General features: G+C 37.3%; 1 protein-coding gene across 2 annotated transcripts in view; it reads left to right on the forward strand.

The window, feature by feature from the left end:
* Nucleotides 1–435: 435 nt before the first annotated feature.
* LOC117400667 (R-spondin-2-like) overlaps nucleotides 436–21,978 on the forward strand; it is a 73,501-nt gene continuing 51,958 nt past the window's right edge. The window contains exons 1-2 of one of the 2 annotated variants that reach the window (XM_034000933.3): nucleotides 436–887; nucleotides 1,162–1,518. In XM_034000933.3, the coding sequence (XP_033856824.1) occupies nucleotides 1,425–1,518 (94 nt within the window). In that variant the 5' untranslated portion in view covers nucleotides 436–887; nucleotides 1,162–1,424. The remainder of the gene's footprint in view (nucleotides 888–1,161; nucleotides 1,519–21,978) is intronic. The other variant, XM_034000934.3, reaches the window with a different exon arrangement.

Raw genomic sequence — 21,978 nt, forward strand, 5'->3', positions numbered from 1 at the left:
TGGTCACCCAAGTTTACGTCTATAGGATGGGGTAAGGTTAAGATTGTTGTAGATTAGGATTTAGAATGTGGACGCACAAAATAAAAAAAATGCAAAAAACATTTTGGAGCGGCATATAAACTAGTAGCAATACTGTACTTCCAAACTTGCGCAGCCACATTTTTTTTCTCTAAAACAAATGCTCAAGATAAATAATAATAATAATAATAATAATAATAATAATAATAATAATAATAACTGTATACATATTTATTTTATTTTGTCAGTATAAGTTTACATATTATAAAAAGTGCACATTATTTAAAAATAATTTAAATAGCCAGCTAAGTTTTTTTTTTTTTTTTTTTTTTGTAAGTCCTGAGGGCGCTAGGACCACGAGGGGTTCTTTTTGTGAGCATACTACAGATGCGGTATCACCAACCAGCATGTGTCATCTTCAAAATCTTGACTTGTGCTGGCCAGAAGGGGCTCAAAAGGAGAAATCCCACCGATCTTAAAGCATCACGTCACAGGACCGTTTATATAGAAAAAGTAGACCAAGAGCATCAGGACCAGCAGTGGTACTTAGCCTTAGCAGATCGCAGATGTAACAAACTACAGTCAGTGAAGCCTTCATATGTCTTCGAAATACTCAGTGGAGAGCAACTGTAACTGTAATATCACGTCTTGGAAAAAGGACCAGTTTCCCAACAACTGTCGTGCAAGATAAAAACTAGATTTTTTTTTTTTTTTTTTTTTTTTTAAATAAATATTACAACTACAAGAAAGTTCACCGGTCTCTCTGTCCTAACTTTTCATACATGTGGGATGTTGTATGATCCAAACACTCATTGGATTTCTGAAACGAGTTACATACTTAAAAGTGGACATATCCAAAATATATGCAGGTATTTTTTTTGGTTTTTAATATTTAGTTTTATTTAAATAGTTATTATATGACTGCACATTTCGTTATATAGTTCTCAAAACAATACTGTTACAATAGATCTGTTTTACGTAACAATGCATTTGAATAAATGTAACTGATTGAATACCTTGTTGAATGTGTTATTAAAACCATCTTTCACACTAAGTAGCTACCCCTTGTTCAGGTTCTAATGTGATTACTTTTATTCCTTGTGGTCTCAAATGACGTCTGTCCTGTTACTTTCTTTTTTTCAGCATAAGAAGGGATGCTTTAAAATTCGGCTAAGCGTTTTCCCACACTTCATAAAATGGTCTTTGCAAGAGGTGTGAAGATATGTTGTCTCCCCCCATCTAATGCGTGATACCTTGGATTCGAGACTTCTATCTGAACTTCTAACTGCTTTCTGGAGAAAGCTTTTCATTCAAACAGAAGACTTGGGGAATAGAGGCACGCTCTCTCTATAAAGAAGAGACATACATATTTTCTATTTCTAAGTACAAGACTAACAACCGCCCAAATGCAGTTTCGACTTTTCTCCTTTGCTCTTATTGTCCTCAACTGCGTGGAGTATAGTCACTGTCAGTCAAATCGCTGGAAAAGAAGTAAGAGAGGTCAGTACACTTTTAATGTTAAGTGTTCAGATTAATAGATCCGTGCATCCATCCATCCATCTATCTTTCCATCTATCTATCTATGTTTCTTTTAAATATAGAATAGAATGTTATTTTGTTAACTCGTAGTGTTGTCACTATTACATACCGTTTCTGTATCATATTTTGCGTGGTCAGAGATAGTGTTTATTAAACAGCAAAACATTATACCTATTACAGATTGTCAGAACAGCACACGCCTATTTTTTAGTGCTATTAGTCGAGCAAAGAGTTTAATACCACTAGTAATAACGGTATATAAAAAGTTTACATCAGGACACATTGGCATGCATGTTTTGAAGGTTCATTCTCTCGTGGCTGCCATTTGCTTTGTATGAGTTTTAAAGTAGGCAGACAACAGGACCACGCTGACTACCTGCTTAAAACTACTGACACACACTGAGAGGTAAACTTAGAGTAAACTAGTTGCACGTTCATATAGCCTAGTGTACTGTGATTCAAGGATCATTTTCTTTTGTAGTTGATTGACATTTTTTAAAAAATAATAAAGCATAATGTAGTATTCGTTTAATGTGCTACAACTTTAAAAGGAATATAACTGAGCAACGGTACAAACATTACATCTAGAAATGACAACAATAGCGGCGTTTAGGATATACCTGGTAATATACCTGGAGTTATATTATTCTGTTCAGGTATGGCTATCATAACGTGGAATTGGAATAGATAATCAAATTTAAAAGCATCACGAAAAGATTAGGCATTGAGGTTACTGCAAGCATGTCTACAAATCACAATAAGCAGAATTATTAGTCGGTTACCCTGCTGCATTGAAAGCACACCCTCCAGGTGTTGATGTAGGTCTAATGACATGTAAACTGTCTGTTTCCGTTTCATTAACTATTGCCGACCGCAATGATTCGTTTAACACTGATTTACGTGAAGGTACCAGATAGCCTAATTTACGTTCTTCAAGTGGCGCTTGAGACCACATAGGGTGAAAATCAGAGACAAGAAAGAAAAACACGGCTGCTCCAGGAAATCAGCACGAACTGTTTAAATTCGATAGAGCCGGTGCTCAACATCACAGTCGCTGGTGGTTCTACCTTTAGGGATTATATACATTTGCTCATCCTTTTTGTTAATCGTAAGAAGAAAAAAAAAAGCAAAAAGGTGTTACAAAATAATAGAATTCCATACTATGTGAACTTAATTGTTTTCAGTCTGATTACTTTAAGAAGGCGATGATTATTAATTAGCCTACCAGTTTCCCAGGTGTATTCAATATATCTAAATAGCGCCATTGTTTAAAGCAGTTAAATAGGTTATTATAATCTTATAATCGTCTATTATACACATTATATTTAGAATGTAGACACTAATATACAAGGTAACACATTGATTAATAAGTTTGCGTTTAGAGAACCCATGTGGTTTGGCAGCGTCACTACAGTCAAAACTAAGATTTATTTTAAAACATGCACCATGTATTATGCGATCAGTTTTATTTGTATGGTATGTTTATTCTAGAACTCGTGTGGATAAAAAAATATCAGGTATGTATGACCTTTGGCCTACTGTAAAATACAAACAAGTAAATCGATGTGTTTTAGAATTATACAGTAATATATATTCTAAACTCTTTTTGCCCAAGAAAGACCATTGTGAGTGATGTTTGAAAGATCTACCCCATAAGATGTGCCCTTAAACGGGTTTATGTGTGTGTGTCTGTGTGTGTGTTTTAAAGATATAAAAATATATGAGTTGGCAGAAAAGTGGAATGTCATATTGGTTTAATTTTTGAAGTACTTTGCAACAGATGGTTTACAGAGTTTTTTTTTGCATTTTCAGTGATAGGATCATAATGCACAAAAGTGCCCCTATCTGTACCAACAAAGGGGATACTATGTCTTTAATTAAATGTGGAACTGCTTACTGCAGTGGCTAGACAGTGCAGACTTGGTAGTGATGCTGTGTCTGCCTCAGAACTCAGCTTAAGGATAGGGTTGTGGGAGTAACTTAATGAATGGAGGGTCACACCCCGGTTGTAAGAATTGGCCCTGTACAAAACCCTAAGCTGGTTTTAATTGATCTTATATCCCCTGATTGATCTTTGAACAGTGGGTGTGTGCATAACAACCAGTCTTCCTGAAGCTGATGGATTTAGTTCTTCAGCAAATACTTAAGTTGCCCAACAGCCAACAAACAAAACTGAAGTTTAGTTTCTCACTTTTTCTGTAGTACAAATCTTAAATGCTTTGGTGTCCTGTTTCTTGGCACATTTTGATGAATATGCATTGCATACATGGTTTAAAGGGGAACCTCTATTCCAGTTGTACATTCTTCCACTGCCCATCTGCAAATAATCAGGCAATCACTGCGGGGTACTGGCAGTCACATTTTTTATGGTATTCTGTTTTTGTATTAAGACTGTGTGATCTCAGATGCTCCATAATATAATTTTCGTAACGGGATCCAATTCTTGGCAGAGATGAAGTAGTTAAGTTAGAAATCCATACAGCACAAAGGGACTACTTCACCTAATTTTAAATAGTGTTAAAGGAAAGGATCTGTGTATTGTAATGTCAGGTTTACTCAAAGTTTATCCTGCTGAGCATTCTAGAAGGGAACCATGCATAATATGGTAAGCACTGCAAACCTTGGATTGATAACAAGATCTAAACTAAAAGTGTCCAAGTCTCGTCATAATTTTAATATTTCTTGGAACCTCCTGTTATCATAGTTTTATAATCAATTCTGGGCTAAAAAGTTAATAGAACTGCAAGTAATTCAGGCTGCTCAAACTGTGCAAAATGATATCTATTAAACATAATGAGGTTTTAGCAAATGCAGATGGTACTTCACCTGTTTGCAGAAACCTGTTTGGAAGCACATTTTACAAATACTGTTTACCAAATTGCTAATTATAATAAATGCTGTTATGGAAGGCTCTTGGACTAGTTCTTGACTAAAGTTATATTACTATAAATATAAAATTATATTACTAGGAGGCAGTGTGGTCCAGTGGTTAAGGTCCAGGGCTTGTAACCAGAGGGTCACCAGTTATAATCCCACCTCTGCCACTGACTGACTCACTGTGTGACCCTAAGCAAGTCACTTAACCTCCTTGTGCTCCATCCTGTGCATGAGATGTTAAATCAATGTCCTATTGTAAGTGATTCTGCATATAATGCACAGTTCACAGCCTACCTCTGTAAAGCTCTTTATAATGGTGGTCCACTGTGAAAGGCGCTATATAAAAATAAAGATATTATTATTATAGTATAATCTACTGTTGAATTGATTTATATCTGTTTGGGCACTCATTCAGCTTTCTTACTGGCTACAGTGGTCCAAAATCGCAAAACATTGGACAAATATGATTCTTTATTCAAGCTTCGGTCCCATTGCTGTTCAAATCAGTCACCATGTATCAATAGTCGTTTCAGTTTAGGGTACTCAGGAGCAGGTCAGGAGTCTTGGGCAATAGTACAACGAATACTTACATCTTCAAGCATAGATGAAAATGGCCAGTTTAGGTACAGTATGGTCATAGGCGCAGAATTGCTTAAATAAATGTGCAAACCTTTGTCCTGAGAGAGAACCCTAAGGGCTCTGTACAGAGGCATTATCTTTATAGTTCAAATATGTAACAGGTTGTGGTCAGTTTATGGTGTTTAATATGGAGGCCATTTTGACATATTTCTGTGTATTGGGGGGCGGGGGTGGGGGATGGGTTTGGGGTTGGGGGTGGGGGCGCGGATACATTTAACCTTCTTGTGAATCTTCTACTGCTAATGAAAGCCACATTGCATCACGGTTTACCCAGCAGTATCTGATCCTTACTCTTGTCTTTTCATTTGCTTGCACTATCTCATTTACACCACAGGGGTCAGTCTTGCTACATTAGCACAAGGATTGATCCTGCAAGCATTCATACTAGAAGTTGGATATTGGCTAATGCAGAAACTTATACCTCTTTTCCACTGTACAACCAAGCCGCGCCAGGGCCGTACCGTACCCGCGGTTTATGCCCATTTGTTTCAAATCGTCAGAAATTCGGGCATAAACCTTCTCATTTCTGACACACGAGTGCAGATCTTCCTGAACACTTCTATCTGCCCACAGAGAAACTAGAGCCTGCACTTCCTCAGTGACCCAAGGCTGTACTTTTCTCACACTCGCTGCCTGGCATGTTGTTTGTTGTTTGTCTTTGTGAAGTGTACTGACTGATGCAACGTAATGACGAAAATCCTTAACCCCGCCCCTGGCTCCGCTTGGCTCGCAGCCGGATTGGGAGGCCGGAGTTTCATGGTTTGGTTCTCGTTCCGCTCGACAAATACCCAGTGGAGAACCACCTATACCCGTACTGTACCGAGCCCTCACTGGTCGGATGTGCCAGTGGAGAAGGGGTATCATTTTCGATGTTAAAAACAGACAACATGTTGTGTAGGTAGGAGATGTACAGTAACTACAACACTTACCTCTACCCACACTCTATTAATCATATTTCAGTTGTCCTTTCAGCCAATCAGGTTTACGCAACTTAGTGGTGACCAATCAGAATACAATATGTAAATTATACAAAGATGGCAGCGACCATTGAAACTTGCTTTGTAATCATCAAGTCCTGTCTACTTAAAGCTTTGGAAAGTTTAATTGAAGACTGTTATGCTATGGGAAGAGTTTTCCTTGACATCCGTAGACATTTTGAGATCCACTTGAGACACCGTCTCTGCTGCAAATAGATGCTCGGACTGTGTCGAAGTGACATGATTTTTACTGTGCTTTTCAAAGTTAAAATGCTATTTCTCAAAATTGGCATGGTAAATCGTGTGGAAAAGTTGATGAAGTGTATGCCCCAAGGCCTATTTCATTGGATATACATGTAGTTAGTAAATTAAATACAGACACTCCCAGCAGATTTGTATTTTGATAGAAGGAATTATTCATTCAGGAATAGAGATTTGTAATTAAGGTTTCTTTGGAGAAATATGCTGTCAAGACTGTATTGTTCAGATTCCTGTTCAGAAAATATTCTATCAAGACAACCATGTTCTGTAGCTATTAAGTTTTGAAAATACCGGTAAGTTAATAATAGTTTACAAATCAAAGCCTCTATTAATTTCAGCAGCTCGGAGATTGTGTTAAGGATATTATTATTATTATTATTATTATTATTATTATTATTATTATTATTATTATTATTAGTGTATTTATTTGGCAGTCGCCTTTATCAAAGTACAGGGTATACAGGGCAGTATAGGGTTACACTGCAACATTTGTATTTAAATACAGTATAGTTTACAGTAGGTGCAAATAATACTACTAAAATACAATATGAAATAGGATGCAACAAGTTAGCATTACAACAAGTCATATCTACAATGACAATTTAGTAGTGCAATAGTGCAAGGATAGTGCATTAGCTGAGGATCCAGTAACGTGGTGTGTAGATCACGGAAGTCCAGTACATAGGAGCAGGGGTAGATCAAGAGATCTACAAGTGCAGTCTAAACAGGTGAGTCTTGAAGAGTTGTAAGACTTAAATCATGACGTGAGCCAGTTGGTTTTTGATTCAAAGGCATGGATTTGTAAGAGCAAATGGAATTTCATCAACAACAAGTAAAAATAAACTTTTTTATATGATGATGATTGTACAAATATTATTTATCATGTTTTATTTGATTTAGCATGCCTTTTGCAAGATATTTAAATCAAAGTAACTTTTTATACAAAACATATTGCATGCTAAATCAGAGGAATTTTTTTTTTACAAACAGAGCCCCATATTGTATTGCATTACAGAAAGTACTCTCCCTAGTGGACAATACTTGAACAACCTTAATTTGAAGTAAGTGTAATATTACTAATTTAAATAAAATGTCACCTCCAGTACGCACTGTGCATTCTGGTCAGGACTGGTTACCAGTACTCTTACAAGTTTGAATTTATTGGCTGACAGTTCTGCACAGACAGCTGAACAGACTACACAAAGGCAGAGCTTATCTCCTCTTTGACTAACTCACATATTCCAGTACACACAATGTAAAACACCCCCGGACAATGGTTAAAAAATGATGGGTATTTCACTAGAAATGAGTTTGCCTTTCTGGTTAAGTATGAAGCCTATTCTGGAATTTAAGGTCACAGTGACATTTTAAAGAGATTTTCTTTTCATTTGCTGACAAAAAAGAAATAGACCTTGGAGAGATGGTTACTTTGCAGAAAACAGAATATGTTGCTGAGTGCGCACTATGGTCTAAATGGATCATATTAAGTTAAACGCTTATTGCTGTGGTGTTTCCTTTTCATATAAAAAGTGAGATTCTGGTAATCTCATAGCTTTTATGGTAAACCATGCCTTTAAAAACATTGATCTTTATCTAGAAAAACAAAGAATCATGACATTTTTATTTTCAAGTGAAATTTAGTCGCTACCATAGACCTGAATAAATCGTAATATTGTATATGAAATGCATTCTTTGTTATGTGCTTGGTCGATGAATACTCAGTGCATGCTTATATCTATTTGTATTAAGACATGAAATGTCTTCAAACTGCATATAATGAGAGTTCAAGATCACCTAAATTATATTATGGCACCCATATATATTGAATCAAGATGGAAAAACCACCAGAGAGAAAAAAAAAAAAAACCTGCATTGGCCCACCCCACAGAATTTATCCCGTAGGTTCACATTTTGTTTTGGTTGTGCTTCTGTAGTCTTTGACAAACAACATTGTGTCATTGAATGCACTGCTGTTCGTACTTGCCTACATCCCAGCATGTATCTATTGTAAGCTTTTTCTGAGTGCATTTTAGTGAACTTGAGATGGTCTTTGCCATTGGTTTCTAATTGCTCTCAAGATGGTCACTTAAGGAGCATACAGTAGTTTTGTCTGAGTGTAATCTGAGGCTCATTGGGTAAAATAACATTAGTCTGTGCTACTTAAACACACTCCGGAGGGCTTAAGGATGTGAAGAAGGAAAAATATTTGAGGAGATCAACTGGATGTGGCTGAATACAAGCAGCATCACCTGAGAAGGATTAGAGCTTGCCAAGGATTGACCTGAACTAGAGCTCTGCATTTAGGATTTGTGTTCCTACCAGATCAGCTGCTGGTAAAAACAAGTCTTAAGTCTTAAAAATGCAGACTGTACGCTCTATATTTTATCCATATGAAATTGCTGCATCTCTGTAAACTAACTTTGCAGATTTGTTAGTATTAAGAATGTATGGGGCATAAGACCTGTTCTGTTTACAGTAGATAGTTGCAACATCACCAACTGCAATACTATACTCACGAGGCAAACTTGTCAACTTCAATTTTCTGTAGTTCTGCACTATAGTTGCACCTTGTACTTGGGCTAAACTGCAGTCTGAACTTCGTTTTTGATTTAGTGCCAACAATAAAAAGCTGCTTTCAATCAATATTAACATTCATATACTGTACTATGCAGAGGTAAGCAGACCTCAATGGCAAACACTTCAGTTTTCAAAAGCCACTGTCCTTCAGGTCATTCAAATAGTTAAGCCTTTCTTTTAAACAGAGTTTTGTTTAATTGTCCAGTTTTAAGAATGTGTGGATAATTCAATATAACATCGATATGAAATACTGCTTGAACTTAATACCAAGAACCACACACTGCTTAAGATTTTTGGGAACTGAAATAGTTTTGATAGCCAAATCATACAAAACCCTTTTTTAACCACAAATGCAGCTTTGTTTTTTCAATTTGCAAACAGGATTTTTTTTTAAATGTGTATTTTTATATTGTTTCTTTAAATACCAAAAGGACCCCTTTTATAGTGTTGTCATCATAGCCTCCCATATGTGGTAATGCTAATTCTTAACATATGTCTTGGTTCCAGGCTACATTTGACCACACTGTAAAAGTTAATTTTCGGAAATGTGAAATACAATTTACTTATTATATACATTTTAAATATGGTAGGAAACTCTGGAGAATCAGACAAAAAACACAGTATTATGTCTTGAGGTACTAGAGACCTCTGTAATATTTACCTACATTTTTCATTGAATTATTGTGCCCGAATAGCAATTACAACATAATAAGTTTTCTTAACAAGTTATAGAGCATGGCGAGCCAGTCTCCTTAATTTGGTCCTGCACCCCATTTTATTGAGCAATAAACGTTTTACTTGTGTTTGAGAAAACGAGAAACAAATAATTTATAATTTATGAGATTATAATGAATGACAAAACAAGCAAGAGTTTATTGAATATTGACTGGCAAGTCTTTGGAACAAAAAACAGACTAAATCAAACAGGAACTTTTAAAGACATTACAGTATATTACATGTTTTTGTCCTCCCCCTGTGATCACTGGATGTTCCTGAGAGGCACATTTACTTGCCTTTTTCTGCCATTTACATATATATATATATATATATATATATATATATATATATATATATATATATAATGTTACAGGCAAACCCAGAAATGTGGGCAGTTCACGCATTGCCCACTGACTTTGGGCAAAGCTAGAAATAAGAATTAAAATAACTTTGACCAGGCAAACTGCGAGTCCAAATCACTCCCTCTTTTCTTTCTGAGTGACAAGCAGACTTCCCTCTTTTCTTGCCGATGGTACTACGCAAGTGTCAGTGAGTTTTCTCATGTTAATTTTTGTTCCAATGTTCCTTGTTCCGAAGATACTAGACTGCAACTTTAAATGCAAGTACTATAGTCTAGTGAGTAAGTGAGTGAGTGAGTGAATGATGGTACTCAGGTAGGCGGCTCAAACAAGCTCTTTAATTGTAGCTCTGTCCCCTGAAAACATAAAATGACCGGGCAATTGTGGACATTCCTAGATCTGCCCAGGCGAAACCCGGAATGAAAGATCTTTGTGATTCATTTCTGACTTTGACCGTGCAATTTGTGAATTGCCCAGTTTTGGGGTTTGCCTAAAAGCTCTTTACTTTTTCCCATATTGACTTATAGGTAATGACAGCAATCATCCTATGTCTAACCCTTTTGTACTCTCTAAGAATGTTCACCTACAATTCTAGAATTATTGAAATTTCTAGCACCTTGTAGACAATACTATCATAGCTTCAAAGGGTATGAATACTTTTGAATGAGCATTTTTGGAGTATTTTGGAAAATAAATTGCTGAAATAAATAAATGTAAACATCTATTTCTTGTAACTTTTTTCCTCAAACACAAAAGCAAAACTTTTGCTACAAAATTTTTCCTAATTTTTAATAGATTAATCGGACCGATTAATCAACTAACGAATTGATCACAGATTAATTTTGTTTACAATTTATCATGCATTTAAAGTACATTCTGGGTAGAGAGAAAAATGCATGCTGCTAGGGAAGTGCTGATTTGAAGCACACTCTCTCTCCCCAGAAGTGGTAGGACACTGGTTTTAAGCTTGTATAAAAAGGGGTTAAAGTTGTGTAAAAATCATAATTCTTGTCTTGTTTTGTACAAGGATTGCTGATAGTGTGATAAGGATGTATATACGTATTTGTTTACATTGATTTACATGATTGCCAAACATGTGTCTGCAAAGTTACTCATGTGCATTGTAACCAGAGCTGTGGTAAAATCCAGGGTGGTGATTTATCCTGACCAATATAATAAACTGTAGATTTAGTTATAAATCTTGGAGTGTTTTTGTTTCCTTGTTTGTGCGTTGCTAATAATTTTGCTGTTTAGGGGTTACCGCAAAGTGGTTAAACAGTACGCGTAAATGTGCTGCTCTGGGCCTTGGGGCTTGTGTGACTGAGTTATCAGGTCCCTAAATCTGTTTTATTAGGGTAATAGGACGGAAAGGTAACATTTGCTACATTTACTAAAATAAAAATAATAAATAATGGTTTTAAAAAGACTGGATTAATCAATGCCCATAAATTAACTGATCAAAATTTGTATTTGAGTGACAGACCTAATATATATATATATATAGTGCCGTGAAAAAGTATTTGCCTCCTGTCTGATTTTCTGCAATTTTTCACATTTTTCACATTGTATTTGGTCAGATTTTTTGTGGGTTGTAGTAGTATATAGAGGGAGTCTGAGAGAAAAAATGACACCAAAGTTTGGTGCTTCTTTCATTTGTTTGGTGTGCAAGGTAATCAAACATGCAATCTTCAGATGTGAAAAAGTTATTGCCCCCCCCCCTAGTTAACTCAACCCAATTAAAGGGATAATTAGGGTAAGCTGTTTGAGTACTTGGGTTAACAACCAGGCCTGATGTGGACCAGCCCTGCCCAATATAAATCTGACTAACTTTGGTCCTTACCATCATGAAGTTGTCAGCACACAGGTTCTAGAAGCACATCATGCCACGAACAAAAGAAATTCCTGAAGACCTCTGGAAAAAAAGTTGTTGATGCCCATCAGTCTGGAAAGGGTTACAAAGCCATTTCTAAGGCTCTGGGGCTCCACCGAACCACAGTCAGAGCCATATTGTCCAAATGGAGAAAGTTTGGGACAGTAGTGAATCTTCCCAGGAGTGGCCGTCCTGCCAAAATCTCTCCAAGAGCAAGGCGTAAAATCGTCCAGGAAGTCACAAAGAACCCTAGAACAACATCCAGGGATCTGCAGGCCTCCCTCGCCTCGGCTAAGGTCAGTGTTCATGACTCCACCATCAGAAAGACACTGGGCAAAAATGGGATTTATGGAAGAGTAGCAAGATGGGAAATCATTGCTGACTAAGAAGAACATGAATGCTCGTCTGAAGTTTGCCAAAAAGCACCTGGATGATCCTCAGGAGTTCTGGAACAATGTTCTATGGACAGATGAGTCAAAAGTGGAACTTATTGGCCGACATGGGCCCCGTTATGTTTGGCGAAAACCAAACACTGCATTCCACAGTAAGAACCTCATACCAACAGTCAAGCATGGTGGTGGTAGTGTCATGGTTTGGGGATGCTTTGCTGCATCAGGACCTGGACGCATGGCCATCATTGAACGAACCATGAATTCTGTTCTGTATCAGAGAATTCTACAGGAGAATGACAGGCCATCCGTCCGTGAGCTGAAGCTGAAGCGCAGCTGGGTCATGCAGCAAGACAATGATCCGAAACACACAAGCAAGTCTACATCAGAATGGTTGAAGAACAAGAAATTTAAAGTTTTGGAATGGCCTAAACCCCATGGTCTAGACCTAAACCCCATTGAGATGTTGTGGCAGGACCTGAAAAGAGCAGTTCATGCTCAAAAACCCACAAATGTCACTGAGTTGAAGCAGCTCTGCATGGAGGAGTGGGCCCAAAATTCCTCCACGGCGCTGTGAGAGACTAATCAATAACTACAGGAAGCGTTTGGTTGCAGTTATTGCTGCTAAAGGTGGTGTAACCAGTTATTGAGTCTAAGGGGGCGATTACTTTTTCACACGGGGGCATTGGGTGTTGCATAACTTTCTTTAATAAATAAATGAAATATGTATCAAATTATTTTATTTTATCTAATATTAGGTTTTGGTTGAAGATCTGATAACATTCAGTGTCAAAAATATGCAAAAATGCAGAAAATCAGACAGGCTTTTTCACGGTACTGTATTATATATATATATATATATATATATATATATATATATATATATATATATATATATATATAGTGGTAAACCAGGGTTTGTTTAAAAACTTTATATTATTTATTAAAACAAAACATGAAAGAAATACAATGCGTTTCAACATATAATCCCCTTTCACACTGGCACTCCAACCCGGGTCCTGACTTCCTGTGGCAAAGTGGTTTGCAGTGCGCAGGTGTAGTGGTGATGCGGTGCTCAAGAATGATAGATACAAATTATTATTTGTTTATTTAGCAGACGCCTTTATCCAAGGCAGAGACTAGGGTGTGTGAACTATGCATCAGCTGCAGAGTCACTTACAATTACGTCTCACCCGAAAGACGGAGCACAAGGAGGTTAAGTGACTTGCTCAGGGTCACACAATGAGTCAGTGGCTGAGGTGAGATTTGAACCGGGGACCTCCTGGTTACAAGTGCTTTTCTTTAACCACTGGACCACACAGCCACAAATACAGTTCACGGTCAAAACCGCTCTTTATTCAGCTGGATTGCTTGTTTTGCAACCTGAAATAATAATACCTGGCTACACAACAATGTGTATTGCGCAGGTAAACCACGGGGAAATAATAATAATAATCACACACACTTATTACACACACATGATCACAAGTCCAATAGTGAGTGCTCCTAGTGCAAGTGGTGAATTAATACAATACTGGTGACAGCAATGATGTAGAGTGGTCCAGGGGGGGTGCTGGCTTTTAGCGACAGCTCCCGGATTAGTTAATCGTCTACAAATGACAACCGTAACAGTTTAGTAGACATACAAAACAACACAAAACACTCATGGTTATATTTTCGCTGCACACCTTTACAGGTCCTTTTGTCGCCATAACAAAGGAACAGATTGCTTCGCCACATCCCCTGGTATACACTCAGTCATGCCCTCTTTAGTAGCGAGTGCAATCATGTATCCTCCAATCCATGACTGACACATCGCCGACCGCATTAAGGCGATGACTTCTGGTATTGTGACTGCGTCCTTTCTGGGTGGCCGACTTCCAACTGACCCTGGAATGAACTGCCAAACCATCCAGTCCAGGGGACACTGTTCCTGTTATACAGCACCCTCACAGGTCGGGGGAGGGAGATTGTTGACTAGGATTCATTCACTCTCTGTCACACTTCCCCAAGAAGCTGAAGTTTTACCTTTGCAGATACGTGACCGGGTCCACGAGGAAGATGAAAAAGCAAATTAGGCCAGCAGAACAGCTTTTGCTGTTGAACACTCGCAGTCAACCGTTTTGTTTTTTCATACTAAGATTTTGTTTTGGTCCTCCCTGTTGAAGAAGGTCCAATTTAGGCTTTGGACGACCTTTGTTTTTTATTCTTATTTTTTCCTCAGTTGAAAGTGAGGAAAATGGCATATGAATTCAAAAACGTTTTTGACGGCAGCCTTCGCTCACTGAAAAAATATACAACTATGCACTGTATATGGATTTCAAAAGGGAGTAGCCATACGTGACCCATACCCTGCCTGGCAACAGATTAAGGCCTGGACCAAATCAAAATTTGACAACCCGCTAATCACAATTTACAAAACTGTATTTAATAGTGTTTTCTTTTTATGAGTAGAAGAAATAAGATACTTACAAAAAAAGAAAATGCTATTAAATACAGTTTTGTTAAGTGCGATTAGTGGGTTGTCAAAGTTTTCATTTGGTCCCAGTCTATTTATGAGTGGTGGAGGCCAGACGCAAACTTGTATCATGTAGCCAATACAAATACAGTAAAACTTGACAGACAGAAGGTGATTGATGGTGGAACACACAGAATCCCACCCATTAGATGCTGCAGAAAACTCAAAATTGGAGGGATTCTGTCATGTTAGCCAATAGCAATACAGTAGACCTTGGAAAGCATGACGTAAGGTTCGAAAATGTATGGAACATGCGCTAGAAGCTAAATGAAACTCACCTGCGATTTGGCTGAAGGGGAGATTGTATGGCTGTTGCTTGAAATCCTGGCACCATGTCCAATACCCGTTTCACACACAAATGCCGCTACAGAGCCGTCTCAGAGACATTTAAAAATGCTTTAACCCTTTGCAGTCCATTTATTAAGTGCGCATCTGGTCCAATTTATTTTCACACACGCAGTTAATTTTAGACGCGCTGTTTAAAAGTATTTTTTTTCACAGTCAAACGGGTTTAAAAGGCCCTGCATATCAACAAAGCACTCACTAGGCATCTCCAGCCCCGCCCCACCCTTTCGTTCGCTATCGCTTTCACATATGCTAAGAAATAAATAATAATAATAATAATAATAATAATAATAGTCGTACATACCGATCAATCATCTCCTGATCACTCGTTTTATCACCAAACTCCTCAATAATGCAATCCAAGTCATTATTTTATTTCCACAACATCTCAAAAAAGCTCTGCAAATGTCCGTGATAGTCTCTGTGCGCTGATACAGTAACATCCAGCTTGTTTCCCTATGACCGCCCATTTGGGATGCCAATGGCAAGTATGACTAATCATGAGATATGCCCCACTCAGCCATTGAATGGTTTTCTCAGCTTTTTCCGGAGAAAAAACGACTAGAAACCCGTTTTTTGCGTTTTTTTGATGACCGGATAGGAATAATTGCAATGTCGTACCAGGTCCGACAATGGACCGCAAAGGGTTAAAATACCCATTCACACAACACGAAATTACGCAATCTATGCCGGTATAATGCCGTCATAACACTTTGGACACCCTGCAACGCAAATGCATTATATTGCATACTGCGTATCATTTTAAACAACTATGAAGGTTTTGATAGGGGCACCTTTAATATTTTAAACACCCTTATTTAATTTACAACTATGTATTAATTTTCATTACCATTGTTAACCATTTTAATTACTGTACCCCATGAATATCAGACGATGATAAAACATGCAATTCTAGCTATTCGAGTTATACATTCCTTGAACAAAACTCTTTGCTTTCCTCTCCCTGTAAGGAAGATGTAGTCACTACAGTACTGTACACACAACGTGTTTCAGAAAATGTATGGGAGCTTCCAGGGGGCAGCGCTCAATTGGCCGAGCGCCGCCCAGGGGGAGGGAGGGTTAGGTCGACCAGGGTGTCCTCGGCTCACTGCGCACCAGCGACCCCTGTAGTCTGGCCGGGCGCCTGCGGGCTTGCCTGTAAACTGCCCGAGAGCTGTGTTGTCCTCCGACACTGTAGCTCTTGGGTGGCTGCATGGTGAGTCCGCAGTGTGAAAAAAAGCGGTCAGCTGACGGCACACTCTTCGGAGGACAGCGTGTGTTCGTTTTCGACCTCCCGAGTCAGCGCAGGGGTGGTAGCGGTGAGCTGAGCCTAAAAATAATTGGCCATTCCAAATTGGGAGAAGATAATAAAAAAAATAATTGGCAACGACTAAATAAAAAAATAAAAATAAATGAAACAAATTATACAAAACAGAATCAGACTAGTCACTAGTAACTACTGGGCTGATTTTTTCTTTGTCATTGTCAAAAAACATTTGTAATTGGTGAGAGTATGAGCAACAGCGAAAACACTGACCGCATTATAATAAAATATACAATGTATTTTTTATATAGCCCTTCGTAATCAAATTAAGCCACACACATGCAGGCACTGTCAGAGACGTCACATTTTTTACCCCAAAGGCATGTGTTTTAAACAAAATTAAATATGTATATACAGTATATTATTAATGTATGCATTCTTGGTACAAACAAGATATCTCATTAAAGGCCATGACATACGTGGGCTCTGGACCCCCTCCCCACTAAACTTTTCCAGACTGCTGCCCCTACTCCCTTTCATCTCCTCCCTTCTCAACACCTCTCTGCTCTCTGGCTGTTTCCCCTCTGCCTTCAAACAGACCTGCATCACCCCCATCTTAAAAAAACCCTCCCTTGATCCCTCATCCCTCCAGAACTACCGTCCTGTCTCCCTTCTCCCTTTCCTCTCTAAAACCCTCGAGTGAGCGGTACATCGCCAGCTCTCTGCACACCTGTAAACTCTCGACTATACTGGACTATATGTCACCCTACCAGTACTTGCATCATCTTGTATTTGCATTGAAGTGCTCCATATTTTGCCGTATTCTACTACTGCTCTTAATTATAACTATTTTCTGTAACTTGTACTTGATTTTACTCTTAAAGGTATCTGTATTCACGGTTTTTGTAATTGCTCTTATTTGAAATCATTCTTATCCATTTACCGTACTTACTAAGTGCTCTTAATGGAATTTACTCTTATAAGCAAACATTTTTACTATAAGTTAACTGCTCTTAGTCGAATTCGCTTTTAAATGTAATTATTTACTGTATTCTTTATTTTGCTCTTATTTGAATTTGATCTCACTTTCTACTGATTTTACTGTACTTTATAACTGCTGTAATCTGTAATGTGATATTTTTTAATGTGATATTGTGTAATGCGATATTTTGTAACAACTGTAGGTCGCCCTGGATAAGGGTGTTTGTTATTCCCTTTCGTACATATGTCGCAGTTTTGTGCATCAGCAAATTAATATTTGCTGATGCACAACGCTTAGTACATAGGCCCCTTAGAGTATATATTCATTTTGTGTATCTAAATGTATGCCAATTTAATACTGTATGTAACAATTTTCAAACAGAAATCTGCACTATTGAGCTGGCACGCCTTATCTTCAGTACCTAATATTTGCCTTGCAGTCAATGATTGGCTATGCTGTGCAGTCAGCAGACTTCTGTCTCCCCCCTTGTACCCCCTAAAGAGGAAAAACCTTTCACCTCCTAGCTGAGGAAAAACATGTCCAACGTTGCACTTGAGATCTGGAAACTTTCCACAGTGCTGGAGGGGAGTTGGGATCACAACCCAGATGATTGTGAAGCGATGAAGTGGCACAGGCTTCTTATGCAGACTTTGCGCATTTTTGTTCAATAAATAGGTAAATAGATTAATCACTCTAGTATTGCCTTCTGCATTTATTGAAGGCTATACTAAAAAGCATTTTAGCCCAGTTGTTGGATGCCAAGTTGAGGAGGTGGTAGTATGTTTTAAACAATTGTGTAACATGGAACCTTAATGAGACAACAGTGTCCTGAACACTGTTAGCTGAGTTACTAAGTGACTTGAGTCAGTGCAGAAGCAGGGTTCTTCACGCACAAGCCCGCTCATCTTTTTTGTTCATTCCAACTGTATCGATCTCCAAAGTAATATGAAACTGAGAAGCCTGCTGAAAACACGAAATGTGTATCTGGCGATCGGGAATATTTACTTACTCATGTCAACTTTGGCTCCATCTTGCAGTGCAAGTCTCTAACTTTCTACAGATGGACACAGTTTTCCGTTTGCTTTTATGGGACCTCTAATTATGCTTACACACTACATCAAAATGGGGCTCAGCATGCAATGTTTTTGACATTGAGAGGAAGTGTGCTGGTCAGATATAATAAAATGTCTCAGAGCAAAACTTGTCTGTAATGTAAGAGTATAGGGTGCATTGATTTAACAGTGTTGCCTTTTTTCCCCTCTATGGTAACTAAAAAGTTACCAAATTCCCATTTATCATGTTTTATTTGACCAATTCAGATTTACACTAACCTTTAAACAAATAAACATACTCTCTATAGTACATGAGTCAAATGTGCTTTTAATCAAGGCAAAAGATGTTCAGAATTAGTTTTGTCTCGTTTAGCTCATTATCTTCCATGCACTCTTAAAAGAAGCCTAAGATGAAGTGAAGTTTTCCAAGATCAAGTATCTCACTTACTAGAGTATGAGGGGAAAAGCTGAAGATGAAATGCTTGGAATTGCTTCAGAAACATTATATGTGAAAAATAATAATCGTGTGCAAGCTTTGGAGAATCCTTTTTGAATTCCTTCATATACCAAGGCATGTATAATGAGCAGCTGAAGGTATTGATCTGAAGTACTGTTAGGCTGATGGCTATAGGTAACAAGATACAGTCGTAACAGATATCCCTGCAAGACGATGATCCTATGGTCCACAATTCATTTAACTTGTGTGTCTTTCTGGCTGAGCATATTATTTTCTTTTTAAAAGGCTGCTGTTGTTCTGCTATGATCATTCCGCTGAGGAAAATAGTCCATAATTAGAATAGAAAAATGACATAAACATAGAGAAAACGGTTTATTATTATTATTATTTGGCTAACATATTTATTTATTTGGGGTCTTACTCTTTCTTATTATAATTTATCTGGTCATTGCCAGATAAATTAACTGTACAATTGTTGAATAGTCTGTCTAGTATAGAGTCGCACTCGAAACTTGTTGTTGGAGGCGGGGCATCATTCAAGCTGGCAGGGAGTGGATTGGCTGGTGTGGAAAGAACTGAAGCAGGGTTGGCAGTTTGACTGGCTGGTTTTGAGGCAGGGAGTTGTTTGGATCCAACTGATGACAAAATTGTGGACCAGTCGTGTCATTCCTGTTGATTTGCTGTCCAGTAGCTACGAACTGAGCCTTCATTACGGTGTCTTGTCACAGGCATGATTTACCTTGTCTTTAGAGCAGAGTCAGAAAGTATCAATGTTTAAGTAGCTTTTTATGTCATCAGATTTAGTTGTAGATTAGAATGTTAAGGGAAAAAGCCTGTATTTATGCGCAGATTGATTTAAAATTTAATTCACAGTTAAGCACTTCAACGTTCCAGCTGCCATCTATGCAAAATAGAAGCCCACTAGATCTAGAAGCTGATTGGCTGTTTGTACTCAATCGTTTTCTAATTGTCTTTATTGTACTTAGAACTTCTGTTGTGTTAGGCAATGGAGACTAAAACTGATGAAATGGTTACATGATTCTTGAAATTGGGAGGAAGGTTTTACTAATTTGTGTAAGAATTCAACATTCAAACAGGACCTTGTGGGTCTTGAAAAGCAACTTCTTTGGTAGGAAGATGGTGTAAATCCATTAACATTTTTCAAATTCCTTTTTCTACCGTTATGCACTTGTATTACATTTTGGCTGACTTTTCTTCTACTTGATATTGTTTTATTTGAATAGCTGCCAGCTCCTTCGAAGCAAACTGTATGTCTCTGTATAAATAACTGTCATGATATAATAAATCTCACATATTTTGTGATATTAAAAAAACAAACAAAAAAAAACCACATATGTAGTTAATGTGTTTGCAAACAGCTGTATTCCACATATGTATTTTATGTACCCATATCTGTCTTGGATGAATACATATGTAGAAGACACAGATATAATTTCAGACTCTTAGGATGAAAGCCTTGCATGTTTTTATAAATCATCTTTTAAAAGTATACCTCATTTTGTGTTTTGGTATTTTGTACTAACCAGGACCAGTTTCAGTGTACATAGAGATTTCATCAAGGCCCTTTTAAAATGTGGGCTAACATGGCAGATAATTGTTAAAAAATCAGGTGTGACTGATGTACAGTCCCCCTAAAGCCTAAGCATTGGCTGCCATTCAGCATTTCACATGGGCCTTGGTCAAATCTCCTCCAAATGGTTCTTCAATACCGACCAATTGAACAGTCTTTGTCAGACTCTGGTTATGGTCAAGTTTTACAAAATAATAGAACATTCACAGAACCCTATAATCCATAAAATAAATCCTGCAGTGAATTTGTATTCAAAAGTATAGGAAGCATTTATTGTACCTGGCACATGAAAGTTAAACACCAGAGAGAAATGTTACATCATAACGTATGCAAAACAGAAACATTTTAAAACAAAAGTAACATTTGCATCGCATTTTTTTTAAAGTAATAAAATAAGTGCTAACAATGTGGTTTGATACTATTAGTTACGTTTACTCACATTATTTCTGAAATGGAAACATATAATGCAATTATCAGGTTGCAGAGTGATTTGATATGTTCTTCATGCACTTAAACTGGTTTCTATGACAAAGACACCACTGTTTCTTTGCTGACTGACGATAACAAGACACGGGCATTCTTCGGGCAAGTGCACCTCATTTCCTATAGATGTCAAAGTTATGTCATGTGAAGGTTCACTTTAAGTAAAATAATCTAAATAAGCAAAAAAATTAAATAAATACAACTTTTAATATCTGTTATACACAGTTGATGTGTACATTTTTTATTAAGAGTTCAATTTTTATTTTTTTTCATCACTGAACCCTGAAATGTTGTATACCAAGTTTGTCAAATGTACTTTCCTTGGCTCTCTCTAGATGGCAGTGTGAAGTCATGGTTTCCTCTAGTGGACTCAACAGAGAATTATGAATGTACAAGTTTGTGGCCTTCTTTTTTGACATATTTCTTTAGCAGACAGGCATCTGGAATTCAAAACCCAGAACAGAAAAAAAAGTTTACTGTAGCGCCTTGTTTTGTTAATATTGGTGCTCCTATAACTTCTGCTTCATTACTCCCACACCCACATGCATTTCAAACATATTTTTTGTGTTATCATTGCAAGTAGTTTATACAGCTTTCATATGAACTCTGTATAATCCTCAGCTAAGAGGTAGCTGGCAACTGACTATTTGAGTTTTTAAAGATTATTTTTAATTCAGAATTCCGGTCTTCAGTGTTGTTAAAAAAAAAAAAAAAAAACATTGAAAAAAATAATGCATTTTTCTACGGAATGAATTATATGGTGTAAGTACATCGCTATCTTTTAAGCACTTCTATCTGCATACTGTACAGGTTAAAGAGGATGTGCAAGCTCTTCTAAAATCAACATAATGTTACAGGTTCTTAAAAATATAACACTAAATAATTATTCATCAATTAACTATAAATGGTTGCACACAATAAAACCATATACAAAGTGGACAGAGTGTACACATATCTTAAATACAGTAAAAAAAAATATATATATTACAATGAGCAAATGGACGGAGTAAAATGGTCTTATAACAGCGCTGGTTTTAATAAACTTAAAGGGGCTGCTCTTAAT

Source organism: Acipenser ruthenus, chromosome 4, assembly GCF_902713425.1.
Source record: "Acipenser ruthenus chromosome 4, fAciRut3.2 maternal haplotype, whole genome shotgun sequence".
Classification (NCBI taxonomy): domain Eukaryota; kingdom Metazoa; phylum Chordata; class Actinopteri; order Acipenseriformes; family Acipenseridae; genus Acipenser; species Acipenser ruthenus.